Raw genomic sequence first — 17,118 nt, forward strand, 5'->3', positions numbered from 1 at the left:
TCTGCAGCGTTGTGTGGAGGTTATATTCAGGGTAACACCGGTACCATCCTCTCTCCTGGGTTTCCTGACTTCTATCCTCACAACCTCAACTGCACCTGGATGATAGAGTCCTCCCACGGCAAAGGTGAGCAGGGCCACTCCAGTCCAATGTCATTTCACTTATCTGGTCCTATAGAGAACGGTAGGTCCTGTACATCCCTGCAGCACTGCTAGCCAAGCGCAAGGCAGAATAGACACTTTTCTATTCAAATCTCTATTAGTACTATTACCTATTCAAAAGTACTCAAACACATCCATGGACACAAACATTTAGTCTATTTCCCCTGGTGAAGGCTGTTTTCAGCTTTTAAAACAGAAACATGTTCTACTCTATTGTTCTCCCAGAGTAGCTGAACATCTGCTGCTCTCTCCTGTAGTAACCACCAGGAAGTGTAGTTGACTCTTCTCTCTCTTTCTCCTCCCCCACCAGGAAGTGTAGTTGACTCCTCTCTCTCTCACCTCCCCCACCAGGAAGTGTAGTTGACTCCTCTCTCTCTCTCTCTCTCTCTCTCTATTCTCTCTCTCTATTCTCTCTCTCTCTCTGTCTCTCTCTCTCACCTCCCCCACCAGGAAGTGTAGTTGACTCCTCTCTCTCTCTCTCTCTCTCTCTCTCTCTCTCTCTCTCTCTCTCTCTCTATTCTCTCTCTATTCTCTCTCTCTATTCTCTCTCTCTCTCTCTCTCTCTCTCTCTCTCTCTCTCTCTGTCTCTCTCTCTCTCTCTCTCTCTGTCTCTCTCTCTCTCTCTCTCTCTCTCACTCCTCCCCCACCAGGAAGTGTATCTGACTCTTCTCTCTCTCACTCCTGCCTCACCAGGTGTCCAGTTCACCTTCCATACATTCCACCTAGAGTCTCCTCATGACCACCTGTTGGTGACAGAGAACGGCAGCTTCCCCGAGCCCCTGTGGAGACTAACGGGCTCAACACTACCCCCCACACTCAGTGCAGGCCTGTATGGGAACTACACCGCTCAGATACGCTTCCTCTCAGACTTCTCTGTCTCCTACGAGGGATTCAACATCACCTTCTCAGGTAGGGGTACAGGTTTAACTTAGCATTGCTTCTTATCCGGGCTCCAAGGACCATGAAATAGCATTTTAAGTCGTTACGGATTAAAACCGTGTGACATTTGGAATCCTGAGAGAATACCTTTACATTGTAAATAAATATGAGTCTCTGTGTGTATTTGTCACAGGGTTAGCCTTCCTTTCTGGCTAGACAAACCATGAAACTAACAGTGATACAGTAACAGTAACATGAAACTAACAGTGATACAGTAACAGTAACATGAAACTAACAGTGATACAGTAACAGTAACAGTAACAGTAATAGTAACAGTGATACAGTAACACAGTAACAGTGATACAGTAACAGTAACATGAAACTAACATTGATACAGTAACAGTAACAGAGATACAGTAACAGTGATACAGTAACATGAAACTAACAGTAACAGTAACATGAAACTAACAGTAACAGTAACATGAAACTAACAGTAACAGTAACATGAAACTAACAGTGATACAGTAACAGTAACAGTGATACAGTAACAGTAACAGTAACAGTGATACAGTAACAGTAACAGTAACAGTGATACAGTAACAGTAACATGAAACTAACAGTGATACAGTAACAGTAACAGTAACAGTAACACAGTAACAGTAACAGTAACAGTAACAGTGATACAGTAACAGTAACAGTAACAGTGATACAGTAACAGTAACAGTGATACAGTAACAGTAACAGTGATACAGTAACAGTGATACAGTAACAGTAACATTAAACTAACAGTAACAGTAACAGTAACAGTGATACAGTAACAGTAACAGTGATACAGTAACAGTAACAGTGATACAGTAACAGTGATACAGTAACAGTAACAGTAACATGAAACTAACAGTGATACAGTAACAGTAACAGTGATACAGTAACAGTAACAGTAACAGTGATACAGTAACAGTAACAGTAACAGTGATACAGTAACAGTAACAGTAACAGTGATACAGTAACAGTAACAGTGATACAGTAACAGTAACAGTGATACAGTAACAGTAACAGTGATACAGTAACAGTGATACAGTAACAGTAACAGTGATACAGTAACAGTAACAGTGATACAGTAACAGTAACAGTAACAGTGATACAGTAACAGTAACAGTAACAGTAACAGTGATACAGTAACAGTAACAGTGATACAGTAACAGTAACAGTAACAGTAACAGTGATACAGTAACAGTAACAGTAACAGTGATACAGTAACAGTAACAGTGATACAGTAACAGTAACAGTGATACAGTAACAGTAACAGTGATACAGTAACAGTAACAGTGATACAGTAACAGTAACAGTAACAGTGATACAGTAACAGTAACAGTAACAGTGATACAGTAACAGTGAACAGTGAACAGTAACAGTAACAGTAACAGTGATACAGTAACAGTAACAGTGATACAGTAACAGTAACAGTAACAGTGATACAGTAACAGTAACAGTAACAGTAACAGTGATACAGTAACAGTAACAGTGATACAGTAACAGTAACAGTGATACAGTAACAGTAACATGAAACTAACAGTGATACAGTAACAGTGATACAGTAACAGTGATACAGTAACAGTAACATGAAACTAACATTGATACAGTAACAGTAACAGTGATACAGTAACAGTGATACAGTAACAGTAACAGTGATACAGTAACAGTAACATGAAACTAACAGTGATACAGTAACAGTAACAGTAACAGTAACATGAAACTAACAGTAACAGTAACATGAAACTAACAGTGATACAGTAACAGTAACAGTAACAGTAACAGTGATACAGTAACAGTAACAGTAACAGTAACAGTGATACAGTAACATGAAACTAACAGTGATACAGTAACAGTAACAGTAACAGTAACATGAAACTAACAGTAACAGTAACAGTAACAGTGATACAGTAACAGTAACATGAAACTAACAGTGAGTAACAGTAACAGTAACAGTGATACAGTAACAGTAACAGTAACATGAAACTAACAGTGATACAGTAACAGTGATACAGTAACAGTAACAGTAACATGAAACTAACAGTGATACAGTAACAGTAACATGAAACTAACAGTGATACAGTAACAGTAACAGTGATACAGTAACAGTAACAGTAACAGTAACAGTAACAGTGATACAGTAACAGTAACAGTAACAGTGATACAGTAACAGTAACAGTGATACAGTAACAGTAACAGTGATACAGTAACAGTAACAGTAACAGTGATACAGTAACAGTAACAGTAACAGTGATACAGTAACAGTAACAGTGATACAGTAACAGTAACAGTAACAGTGATACAGTAACAGTAACAGTGATACAGTAACAGTAACAGTGATACAGTAACAGTAACAGTGACAGTAACAGTGATACAGTAACAGTAACAGTAACAGTGATACAGTAACAGTAACAGTGATACAGTAACAGTAACAGTAACAGTGATACAGTAACAGTGATACAGTAACAGTAACAGTGATACAGTAACAGTAACAGTGATACAGTAACAGTAACAGTGATACAGTAACAGTAACAGTGACAGTGATACAGTAACAGTAACAGTAACAGTAACAGTGATACAGTAACAGTAACAGTGATACAGTAACAGTAACATGAAACTAACAGTGATACAGTAACAGTGATACAGTAACAGTAACATGAAACTAACAGTGATACAGTAACAGTAACAGTGATACAGTAACAGTAACAGTAACATGAAACTAACAGTGATACAGTAACAGTAACAGTAACAGTGATACAGTAACAGTAACAGTGATACAGTAACAGTAACAGTGATACAGTAACAGTGATACAGTAACAGTAACAGTAACATGAAACTAACAGTGATACAGTAACAGTAACAGTAACAGTAACAGTGATACAGTAACAGTAACAGTAACAGTGATACAGTAACAGTAAGAGTAACAGTGATACAGTAACAGTAACAGTGATAAAGTAACAGTAACAGTGATACAGTAACAGTAACAGTGATACAGTAACAGTAACAGTAACAGTAACAGTGATACAGTAACAGTAACAGTGATACAGTAACAGTAACAGTGATACAGTAACAGTAACAGTGATACAGTACCAGTAACAGTGATACAGTAACAGTAACAGTAACAGTAACAGTGATACAGTAACAGTAACAGTAACAGTGATACAGTAACAGTAACAGTGATACAGTAACAGTAACAGTAACAGTGATACAGTAACAGTAACAGTGATACAGTAACAGTGATACAGTAACAGTAACAGTAACATGAAACTAACAGTGATACAGTAACAGTAACAGTAACAGTGATACAGTAACAGTAACAGTAACAGTGATACAGTAACAGTAACAGTGATACAGTAACAGTAACAGTGATACAGTAACAGTAACAGTAACAGTGATACAGTAACAGTAACAGTAACATGAAACTAACAGTGATACAGTAACAGTAACATGAAACTAACAGTGATACAGTAACAGTAACAGTAACAGTGATACAGTAACAGTAACAGTAACAGTAACCGTGATACAGTAACAGTAACAGTAACAGTAACAGTGATACAGTAACAGTAACAGTGATACAGTAACAGTAACAGTGATACAGTAACAGTGATACAGTAACAGTAACAGTGATACAGTAACAGTGATACAGTAACAGTGATACAGTAACAGTAACAGTGATACAGTAACAGTGATACAGTAACAGTAACAGTAACAGTGATACAGTAACAGTAATATGAAACTAACAGTGATACAGTAACAGTAACATGAAACTAACAGTGATACAGTAACAGTAACAGTAACAGTGATACAGTAACAGTAACAGTAACAGTGATACAGTAACAGTAACAGTAACAGTGATACAGTAACAGTGATACAGTAACAGTAACAGTGATACAGTAACAGTAACAGTAACAGTGATACAGTAACAGTAACAGTAACAGTGATACAGTAACAGTAACAGTAACAGTGATACAGTAACAGTAACAGTAACAGTGATACAGTAACAGTAACAGTGATACAGTAACAGTAACAGTGATACAGTAACAGTAACAGTGATACAGTAACAGTAACAGTAACAGTGATACAGTAACAGTAACAGTAACAGTGATACAGTAACAGTAACAGTGATACAGTAACAGTAACAGTAACAGTGATACAGTAACAGTAACAGTGATACAGTAACAGTAACAGTGATACAGTAACAGTAACAGTGACAGTAACAGTGATACAGTAACAGTAACAGTAACAGTGATACAGTAACAGTAACAGTGATACAGTAACAGTAACAGTAACAGTGATACAGTAACAGTGATACAGTAACAGTAACAGTGATACAGTAACAGTAACAGTAACAGTGATACAGTAACAGTAACAGTGACAGTGATACAGTAACAGTAACAGTAACAGTGATACAGTAACAGTAACAGTGATACAGTAACAGTAACATGAAACTAACAGTGATACAGTAACAGTGATACAGTAACAGTAACATGAAACTAACAGTGATACAGTAACAGTGATACAGTAACAGTAACAGTGATACAGTAACAGTAACAGTAACATGAAACTAACAGTGATACAGTAACAGTAACAGTAACAGTGATACAGTAACAGTAACAGTGATACAGTAACAGTAACAGTGATACAGTAACAGTGATACAGTAACAGTAACAGTAACATGAAACTAACAGTGATACAGTAACAGTAACATGAAACTAACAGTGATACAGTAACAGTAACAGTAACAGTAACAGTGATACAGTAACAGTAACAGTAACAGTGATACAGTAACAGTAAGAGTAACAGTGATACAGTAACAGTAACAGTAACAGTAACAGTGATACAGTAACAGTAACAGTGATACAGTAACAGTAACAGTGATACAGTAACAGTAACAGTAACAGTGATACAGTAACAGTAACAGTGATACAGTAACAGTAACAGTGATACAGTAACAGTAACAGTAACAGTAACAGTGATACAGTAACAGTAACAGTAACAGTGATACAGTAACAGTAACAGTAACAGTGATACAGTAACAGTGATACAGTAACAGTAACAGTAACAGTGATACAGTAACAGTAACAGTAACAGTGATACAGTAACAGTAACAGTAACAGTGATACAGTAACAGTAACAGTGAACAGTAACAGTAACAGTGATACAGTAACAGTAACAGTGATACAGTAACAGTAACAGTAACATGAAACTAACAGTGATACAGTAACAGTGATACAGTAACAGTAACAGTAACATGAAATAACAGTGATACAGTAACAGTAACAGTAAAAGTAACAGTGATACAGTAACAGTAACAGTGATACAGTAACAGTAACAGTAACAGTGATACAGTAACAGTAACAGTAACAGTGAACAGTAACAGTAACAGTGATACAGTAACAGTAACAGTGATACAGTAACAGTAACAGTGATACAGTAACAGTAACAGTGATACAGTAACAGTAACAGTAACAGTGATACAGTAACAGTAACAGTGATACAGTAACAGTAACAGTAACAGTGATACAGTAACAGTAACAGTGATACAGTAACAGTAACATGAAACTAACAGTGATACAGTAACAGTGATACAGTAACAGTAACATGAAACTAACAGTGATACAGTAACAGTGATACAGTAACAGTAACAGTGATACAGTAACAGTAACAGTAACATGAAACTAACAGTGATACAGTAACAGTAACAGTAACAGTGATACAGTAACAGTAACAGTGATACAGTAACAGTAACAGTGATACAGTAACAGTGATACAGTAACAGTAACAGTAACATGAAACTAACAGTGATACAGTAACAGTAACATGAAACTAACAGTGATACAGTAACAGTAACAGTAACAGTAACAGTGATACAGTAACAGTAACAGTAACAGTGATACAGTAACAGTAAGAGTAACAGTGATACAGTAACAGTAACAGTAACAGTAACAGTGATACAGTAACAGTAACAGTGATACAGTAACAGTAACAGTGATACAGTAACAGTAACAGTGATACAGTAACAGTAACAGTGATACAGTAACAGTAACAGTGATACAGTAACAGTAACAGTAACAGTAACAGTGATACAGTAACAGTAACAGTAACAGTGATACAGTAACAGTAACAGTGATACAGTAACAGTAACAGTAACAGTGATACAGTAACAGTAACAGTAACAGTGATACAGTAACAGTGATACAGTAACAGTAACAGTGATACAGTAACAGTAACAGTAACAGTGATACAGTAACAGTAACAGTAACAGTGATACAGTAACAGTAACAGTAACAGTGATACAGTAACAGTAACAGTAACAGTGATACAGTAACAGTAACAGTGATACAGTAACAGTAACAGTGATACAGTAACAGTAACAGTAACATGAAACTAACAGTGATACAGTAACAGTGATACAGTAACAGTAACAGTAACATGAAACTAACAGTGATACAGTAACAGTAACATGAAACTAACAGTGATACAGTAACAGTAACAGTGATACAGTAACAGTAACAGTAACAGTGATACAGTAACAGTAACAGTAACAGTGATACAGTAACAGTAACAGTAACAGTGATACAGTAACAGTAACAGTGATACAGTAACAGTAACAGTGATACAGTAACAGTAACAGTGATACAGTAACAGTAACAGTAACAGTGATACAGTAACAGTAACAGTGATACAGTAACAGTAACAGTAACAGTGATACAGTAACAGTAACAGTGATACAGTAACAGTAACAGTGATACAGTAACAGTAACAGTGACAGTAACAGTGATACAGTAACAGTAACAGTAACAGTGATACAGTAACAGTAACAGTGATACAGTAACAGTAACAGTAACAGTGATACAGTAACAGTGATACAGTAACAGTAACAGTGATACAGTAACAGTAACAGTGATACAGTAACAGTGATACAGTAACAGTAACAGTGACAGTGATACAGTAACAGTAACAGTAACAGTAACAGTGATACAGTAACAGTAACAGTGATACAGTAACAGTAACATGAAACTAACAGTGATACAGTAACAGTGATACAGTAACAGTAACATGAAACTAACAGTGATACAGTAACAGTAACAGTGATACAGTAACAGTAACAGTAACATGAAACTAACAGTGATACAGTAACAGTAACAGTAACAGTGATACAGTAACAGTAACAGTGATACAGTAACAGTAACAGTGATACAGTAACAGTGATACAGTAACAGTAACAGTAACATGAAACTAACAGTGATACAGTAACAGTAACAGTAACAGTAACAGTGATACAGTAACAGTAACAGTAACAGTGAACAGTAACAGTAAGAGTAACAGTGATACAGTAACAGTAACAGTGAACAGTAACAGTAACAGTGATACAGTAACAGTAACAGTGATACAGTAACAGTAACAGTAACAGTAACAGTGATACAGTAACAGTAACAGTGATACAGTAACAGTAACAGTGATGAGTAACAGTAACAGTGATACAGTAACAGTAACAGTGATACAGTAACAGTAACAGTAACAGTAACAGTGATACAGTAACAGTAACAGTAACAGTGATACAGTAACAGTAACAGTGATACAGTAACAGTAACAGTAACAGTGATACAGTAACAGTGATACAGTAACAGTAACAGTAACATGAAACTAACAGTGATACAGTAACAGTAACAGTAACAGTGATACAGTAACAGTAACAGTAACAGTGATACAGTAACAGTAACAGTGATACAGTAACAGTAACAGTGATACAGTAACAGTAACAGTAACAGTGATACAGTAACAGTAACAGTAACATGAAACTAACAGTGATACAGTAACAGTAACATGAAACTAACAGTGATACAGTAACAGTAACAGTAACAGTGATACAGTAACAGTAACAGTAACAGTAACAGTAACCGTGATACAGTAACAGTAACAGTAACAGTAACAGTGATACAGTAACAGTAACAGTGATACAGTAACAGTAACAGTGATACAGTAACAGTGATACAGTAACAGTAACAGTGATACAGTAACAGTGATACAGTAACAGTAACAGTGATACAGTAACAGTGATACAGTAACAGTAACAGTAACAGTGATACAGTAACAGTAATATGAAACTAACAGTGATACAGTAACAGTAACATGAAACTAACAGTGATACAGTAACAGTAACAGTAACAGTGATACAGTAACAGTAACAGTAACAGTGATACAGTAACAGTAACAGTAACAGTGATACAGTAACAGTGATACAGTAACAGTAACAGTGATACAGTAACAGTAACAGTAACAGTGATACAGTAACAGTAACAGTAACAGTGATACAGTAACAGTAACAGTAACAGTGATACAGTAACAGTAACAGTAACAGTGATACAGTAACAGTAACAGTAACAGTAACAGTGATACAGTAACAGTAACAGTGATACAGTAACAGTAACAGTAACAGTGATACAGTAACAGTAACAGTAACAGTGATACAGTAACAGTAACAGTGATACAGTAACAGTAACAGTAACAGTGATACAGTAACAGTAACAGTAACAGTGATACAGTAACAGTAACAGTAACAGTAACAGTGATACAGTAACAGTAACAGTAACAGTGATACAGTAACAGTAACAGTGATACAGTAACAGTAACAGTAACAGTGATACAGTAACAGTGATACAGTAACAGTAACAGTGATACAGTAACAGTAACAGTAACAGTGATACAGTAACAGTAACAGTGATACAGTAACAGTAACATGAAACTAACAGTGATACAGTAACAGTGATACAGTAACAGTAACATGAAACTAACAGTGATACAGTAACAGTGATACAGTAACAGTAACAGTGATACAGTAACAGTAACAGTAACATGAAACTAACAGTGATACAGTAACAGTAACAGTAACAGTGATACAGTAACAGTAACAGTGATACAGTAACAGTAACAGTGATACAGTAACAGTGATACAGTAACAGTAACAGTAACATGAAACTAACAGTGATACAGTAACAGTAACATGAAACTAACAGTGATACAGTAACAGTAACAGTAACAGTAACAGTGATACAGTAACAGTAACAGTAACAGTGATACAGTAACAGTAAGAGTAACAGTGATACAGTAACAGTAACAGTAACAGTAACAGTGATACAGTAACAGTAACAGTGATACAGTAACAGTAACAGTGATACAGTAACAGTAACAGTGATACAGTAACAGTAACAGTGATACAGTACCAGTAACAGTGATACAGTAACAGTAACAGTAACAGTAACAGTGATACAGTAACAGTAACAGTAACAGTGATACAGTAACAGTAACAGTAACAGTGAGTAACAGTAACAGTGATACAGTAACAGTAACAGTAACAGTGATACAGTAACAGTGATACAGTAACAGTAACAGTGATACAGTAACAGTAACAGTAACAGTGATACAGTAACAGTAACAGTAACAGTGATACAGTAACAGTAACAGTAACAGTGATACAGTAACAGTAACAGTAACAGTGATACAGTAACAGTAACAGTGATACAGTAACAGTAACAGTGATACAGTAACAGTAACAGTAACAGTGATACAGTAACAGTAACAGTAACAGTGATACAGTAACAGTAACAGTGATACAGTAACAGTAACAGTAACAGTGATACAGTAACAGTAACAGTGATACAGTAACAGTAACAGTGATACAGTAACAGTAACAGTAACAGTGATACAGTAACAGTAACAGTAACAGTGATACAGTAACAGTAACAGTGATACAGTAACAGTAACAGTAACAGTGATACAGTAACAGTGATACAGTAACAGTAACAGTGATACAGTAACAGTAACAGTGATACAGTAACAGTAACAGTAACAGTGATACAGTAACAGTAACAGTGACAGTGATACAGTAACAGTAACAGTAACAGTAACAGTGATACAGTAACAGTAACAGTGATACAGTAACAGTAACATGAAACTAACAGTGATACAGTAACAGTGATACAGTAACAGTAACATGAAACTAACAGTGATACAGTAACAGTGATACAGTAACAGTAACAGTGATACAGTAACAGTAACAGTAACATGAAACTAACAGTGATACAGTAACAGTAACAGTAACAGTGATACAGTAACAGTAACAGTGATACAGTAACAGTAACAGTGATACAGTAACAGTGATACAGTAACAGTAACAGTAACATGAAACTAACAGTGATACAGTAACAGTAACATGAAACTAACAGTGATACAGTAACAGTAACAGTAACAGTAACAGTGATACAGTAACAGTAACAGTAACAGTGATACAGTAACAGTAAGAGTAACAGTGATACAGTAACAGTAACAGTAACAGTAACAGTGATACAGTAACAGTAACAGTGATACAGTAACAGTAACAGTGATACAGTAACAGTAACAGTGATACAGTAACAGTAACAGTGATACAGTAACAGTAACAGTGATACAGTAACAGTAACAGTGATACAGTAACAGTAACAGTAACAGTGATACAGTAACAGTAACAGTGATACAGTAACAGTAACAGTAACAGTGATACAGTAACAGTGATACAGTAACAGTAACAGTAACAGTGATACAGTAACAGTAACAGTGATACAGTAACAGTAACAGTAACAGTGATACAGTAACAGTAACAGTAACAGTGATACAGTAACAGTAACAGTAACAGTGATACAGTAACAGTAACAGTAACAGTGATACAGTAACAGTAACAGTAACAGTAACAGTAACAGTAACAGTAACAGTGATACAGTAACAGTAACAGTGATACAGTAACAGTAACAGTGATACACAGTAACAGTGAACAGTAACAGTAACAGTAACAGTAACAGTGATACAGTAACAGTAACAGTAACAGTGAACAGTAACAGTAACAGTAACAGTAACAGTAACAGTAACAGTAACAGTAACAGTAACAGTGATACAGTAACAGTGATACAGTAACAGTAACAGTGATACAGTAACAGTAACAGTAACAGTGATACAGTAACAGTAACAGTAACAGTGATACAGTAACAGTAACAGTAACAGTGATACAGTAACAGTAACAGTAACAGTGATACAGTAACAGTAACAGTGATACAGTAACAGTAACAGTGATACAGTAACAGTAACAGTAACAGTGATACAGTAACAGTAACAGTAACAGTGATACAGTAACAGTAACAGTGATACAGTAACAGTAACAGTAACAGTGATACAGTAACAGTAACAGTGATACAGTAACAGTAACAGTGATACAGTGATACAGTAACAGTAACAGTAACAGTGATACAGTAACAGTAACAGTAACAGTGATACAGTAACAGTAACAGTGATACAGTAACAGTAACAGTAACAGTGATACAGTAACAGTGATACAGTAACAGTAACAGTGATACAGTAACAGTAACAGTGATACAGTAACAGTAACAGTAACAGTGATACAGTAACAGTAACAGTAACAGTGATACAGTAACAGTAACAGTAACAGTGATACAGTAACAGTAACAGTGATACAGTAACAGTAACATGAAACTAACAGTGATACAGTAACAGTGATACAGTAACAGTAACAGTAACAGTGATACAGTAACAGTGATACAGTAACAGTAACAGTGATACAGTAACAGTAACAGTAACAGAAACTAACAGTGATACAGTAACAGTAACAGTAACAGTGATACAGTAACAGTAACAGTGATACAGTAACAGTAACAGTGATACAGTAACAGTGATACAGTAACAGTAACAGTAACATGAAACTAACAGTGATACAGTAACAGTAACAGTAACAGTGAGTAACAGTAACAGTAACAGTAACAGTGATACAGTAACAGTAACAGTAACAGTGATACAGTAACAGTAAGAGTAACAGTGATACAGTAACAGTAACAGTAACAGTAACAGTGATACAGTAACAGTAACAGTGATACAGTAACAGTAACAGTGAGTAACAGTGAACAGTAACAGTAACAGTGATACAGTAACAGTAACAGTGATACAGTAACAGTAACAGTAACAGTAACAGTGATACAGTAACAGTAACAGTAACAGTGATACAGTAACAGTAACAGTAACAGTAACAGTGAACAGTAACAGTGATACAGTAACAGTGATACAGTAACAGTAACAGTAACAGTGAAAGTAACAGTGATACAGTAACAGTAACAGTAACAGTGATACAGTAACAGTAACAGTAACAGTGATACAGTAACAGTAACAGTGATACAGTAACAGTAACAGTGATACAGTAACAGTAACAGTAACAGTGAACAGTAACAGTAACAGTAACATAAAGTAACAGTGATACAGTAACAGTAATAACAGTGATACAGTAACAGTAACAGTAACAGTGATACAGTAACAGTAACAGTAACAGTAACAGTGATACAGTAACAGTAACAGTAACAGTAACAGTGATACAGTAACAGTAACAGTGATACAGTAACAGTAACAGTGATACAGTAACAGTAACAGTGATACAGTAACAGTGATACAGTAACAGTAACAGTGATACAGTAACAGTGATACAGTAACAGTAACAGTGATACAGTAACAGTAACAGTAACAGTGATACAGTAACAGTAACAGTAAAATGAAACTAACAGTGATACAGTAACAGTAACATGAAACTAACAGTGATACAGTAACAGTAACAGTAACAGTGATACAGTAACAGTAACAGTAACAGTGATACAGTAACAGTAACAGTAACAGTGATACAGTAACAGTGATACAGTAACAGTAACAGTGATACAGTAACAGTAACAGTAACAGTGATACAGTAACAGTAACAGTGATACAGTAACAGTAACAGTAACAGTGATACAGTAACAGTAACAGTAACAGTGATACAGTAACAGTAACAGTGATACAGTAACAGTGATACAGTAACAGTAACAGTGATACAGTAACAGTAACAGTAACAGTGATACAGTAACAGTAACAGTAACAGTGATACAGTAACAGTAACAGTAACAGTGATACAGTAACAGTAACAGTAACAGTGATACAGTAACAGTAACAGTGATACAGTAACAGTAACAGTAACAGTGATACAGTAACAGTAACAGTAACAGTAACAGTGATACAGTAACAGTAACAGTGATACAGTAACAGTAACAGTGAACAGTAACAGTGATACAGTAACAGTGATACAGTGATACCAGTAACAGTAACAGTGATACAGTAACAGTAACAGTAACAGTAACAGTGATACAGTAACAGTAACAGTGATACAGTAACAGTAACAGTGATACAGTAACAGTAACAGTAACAGTGATACAGTAACAGTGATACAGTAACAGTAACAGTAACAGTGATACAGTAACAGTAACAGTAACAGTGATACAGTAACAGTAACAGTAACAGTGATACAGTAACAGTAACAGTAACAGTGATACAGTAACAGTAACAGTAACAGTGATACAGTAACAGTAACAGTAACAGTGATACAGTAACAGTAACAGTAACAGTGATACAGTAACAGTAACAGTAACAGTGATACAGTAACAGTAACAGTGATACAGTAACAGTAACAGTAACAGTGAACAGTAACAGTAACAGTGATACAGTAACAGTAACAGTAACAGTGAGTAACAGTGATACAGTAACAGTAACAGTGATACAGTAACAGTAACAGTAACAGTGATACAGTAACAGTAACAGTAACAGTAACAGTAACAGTAACAGTAACAGTAACAGTGATACAGTAACAGTAACAGTAACAGTGATACAGTAACAGTAACAGTAACAGTGATACAGTAACAGTAACAGTAACAGTGATACAGTAACAGTAACAGTAACAGTGATACAGTAACAGTAACAGTAACAGTGATACAGTAACAGTAACAGTGATACAGTAACAGTGATACAGTAACAGTAACAGTGATACAGTAACAGTAACAGTAACAGTAACAGTGATACAGTAACAGTAACAGTGATACAGTAACAGTAACAGTAACAGTAACAGTGAACAGTAACAGTGATACAGTAACAGTAACAGTGATACAGTAACAGTAACAGTAACAGTAACAGTAACAGTAACAGTGATACAGTAACAGTAACAGTGATACAGTAACAGTAACAGTAACAGTAACAGTAACAGTAACAGTGATACAGTAACAGTAACAGTGATACAGTAACAGTAACAGTAACAGTGATAACAGTAACAGTAACAGTAACAGTGAGTACAGTAACAGTAACAGTAACAGTAACAGTGATACAGTAACAGTGATACAGTAACAGTAACAGTGTGATAACAGTAACAGTGATACAGTAACAGTAACAGTGATACAGTAGTAACAGTGATACAGTAACAGTAACAGAGTAACAGTAACAGTAACAGTAACAGTAACAGTGAACAGTAACAGTAACAGTAACAGTAACAGTGATACAGTAACAGTAACAGTAACAGTGTGATACAGTAACAGTAACAGTAACAGTGATACAGTAACAGTAACAGTAACAGTAACAGTAACAGTAACAGTGATACAGTAACAGTAACAGTAACAGTGAACAGTAACAGTAACAGTAACAGTATACAGTAACAGTAACAGTGATACAGTAACAGTAACAGTAACAGTAACAGTAACAGTGATACAGTAACAGTAACAGTGATACAGTAACAGTAACAGTAACAGTGAGTGATACAGTAACAGTAACAGTAACAGTGATACAGTAACAGTAACAGTAACAGTGATAACAGTAACAGTGATACAGTAACAGTAACAGTAACAGTGATACAGTAACAGTAACAGTGATACAGTAACAGTAACAGTGAACAGTGAACAGTAACAGTAACAGTGATACAGTAACAGTAACAGTAACAGTAACAGTGATACAGTAACAGTAACAGTAACAGTAACAGTAACAGTAACAGTAACAGTAACAGTAACAGTGATACAGTAACAGTAACATAACAGTAACAGTAACAGTAACAGTGATACAGTAACAGTAACAGTGATACAGTAACAGTAACAGTAACAGTGATACAGTAACAGTAACAGTGATACAGTAACAGTAACAGTAACAGTAACAGTAACAGTGATACAGTAACAGTGATACAGTAACAGTAACAGTAACAGTGATAAGTAACAGTAACAGTGATACAGTAACAGTAACAGTAACAGTGATACAGTAACAGTAACAGTGATACAGTAACAGTAACAGTAACAGTGATACAGATACAGTAACAGTAACAGTGTAACAGTAACAGTGATACAGTAACAGTAACAGTAACAGTGATACAGTAACAGTAACAGTAACAGTAACAGTAACAGTGTAACAGTAACAGTAACAGTGATACAGTAACAGTAACAGTAACAGTGATACAGTAACAGTAACAGTAACAGTAACAGTAACAGTAACAGTAACAGTAACAGTGATACAGTAACAGTAACAGTGATACAGTAACAGTAACAGTGATAACAGTAACAGTGATACAGTAACAGTAACAGTAACAGTGATAACAGTAACAGTGATACAGTAACAGTAACAGTAACAGTGATACAGTAACAGTAACAGTGATACATAACAGTAACAGTAACAGTGATACAGTAACAGTAACAGTACAGTAACAGTGATACAGTAACAGTAACAGTAACAGTGATACAGTAACAGTAACAGTAACAGTGATAACAGTAACAGTAACAGTGATACAGTAACAGTAACAGTGATACAGTAACAGTAACAGTATACAGTAACAGTAACAGTAACAGTGATACAGTAACAGTAACAGTGATACAGTGAGTAACAGTAACAGTAACAGTGATACAGTAACAGTAACAGTGATACAGTAACAGTAACAGTAACAGTGATACAGTAACAGTAACAGTAACAGTGATACAGTAACAGTAACAGTAACAGTGATACAGTAACAGTAACAGTGAACAGTAACAGTAACAGTGATACAGCAACAGTAACAGTAACAGTGATACAGTAACAGTAACAGTGATACAGTAACAGTAACAGTAACAGTGATACAGTAACAGTAACAGTATAACAGTAACAGTGATACAGTAACAGTAACAGTAACAGTGATACAGTAACAGTAACAGTGATACA

At 35.4% G+C, this 17,118-nt stretch overlaps 1 protein-coding gene across 1 annotated transcript in view; it reads left to right on the top strand.

The window, feature by feature from the left end:
* LOC115127591 (CUB and sushi domain-containing protein 2-like) overlaps positions 1 to 17,118 on the top strand; it is a 967,797-nt gene that overhangs the window by 628,976 nt on the left and 321,703 nt on the right. The window contains 2 exon segments of the mRNA XM_065018162.1: positions 8 to 124; positions 853 to 1,068. Of these exon segments, the coding sequence (XP_064874234.1) occupies positions 8 to 124; positions 853 to 1,068 (333 nt within the window).

This window comes from Oncorhynchus nerka, linkage group LG4 (assembly GCF_034236695.1).
Source record: "Oncorhynchus nerka isolate Pitt River linkage group LG4, Oner_Uvic_2.0, whole genome shotgun sequence".
NCBI lineage: Eukaryota > Metazoa > Chordata > Actinopteri > Salmoniformes > Salmonidae > Oncorhynchus > Oncorhynchus nerka.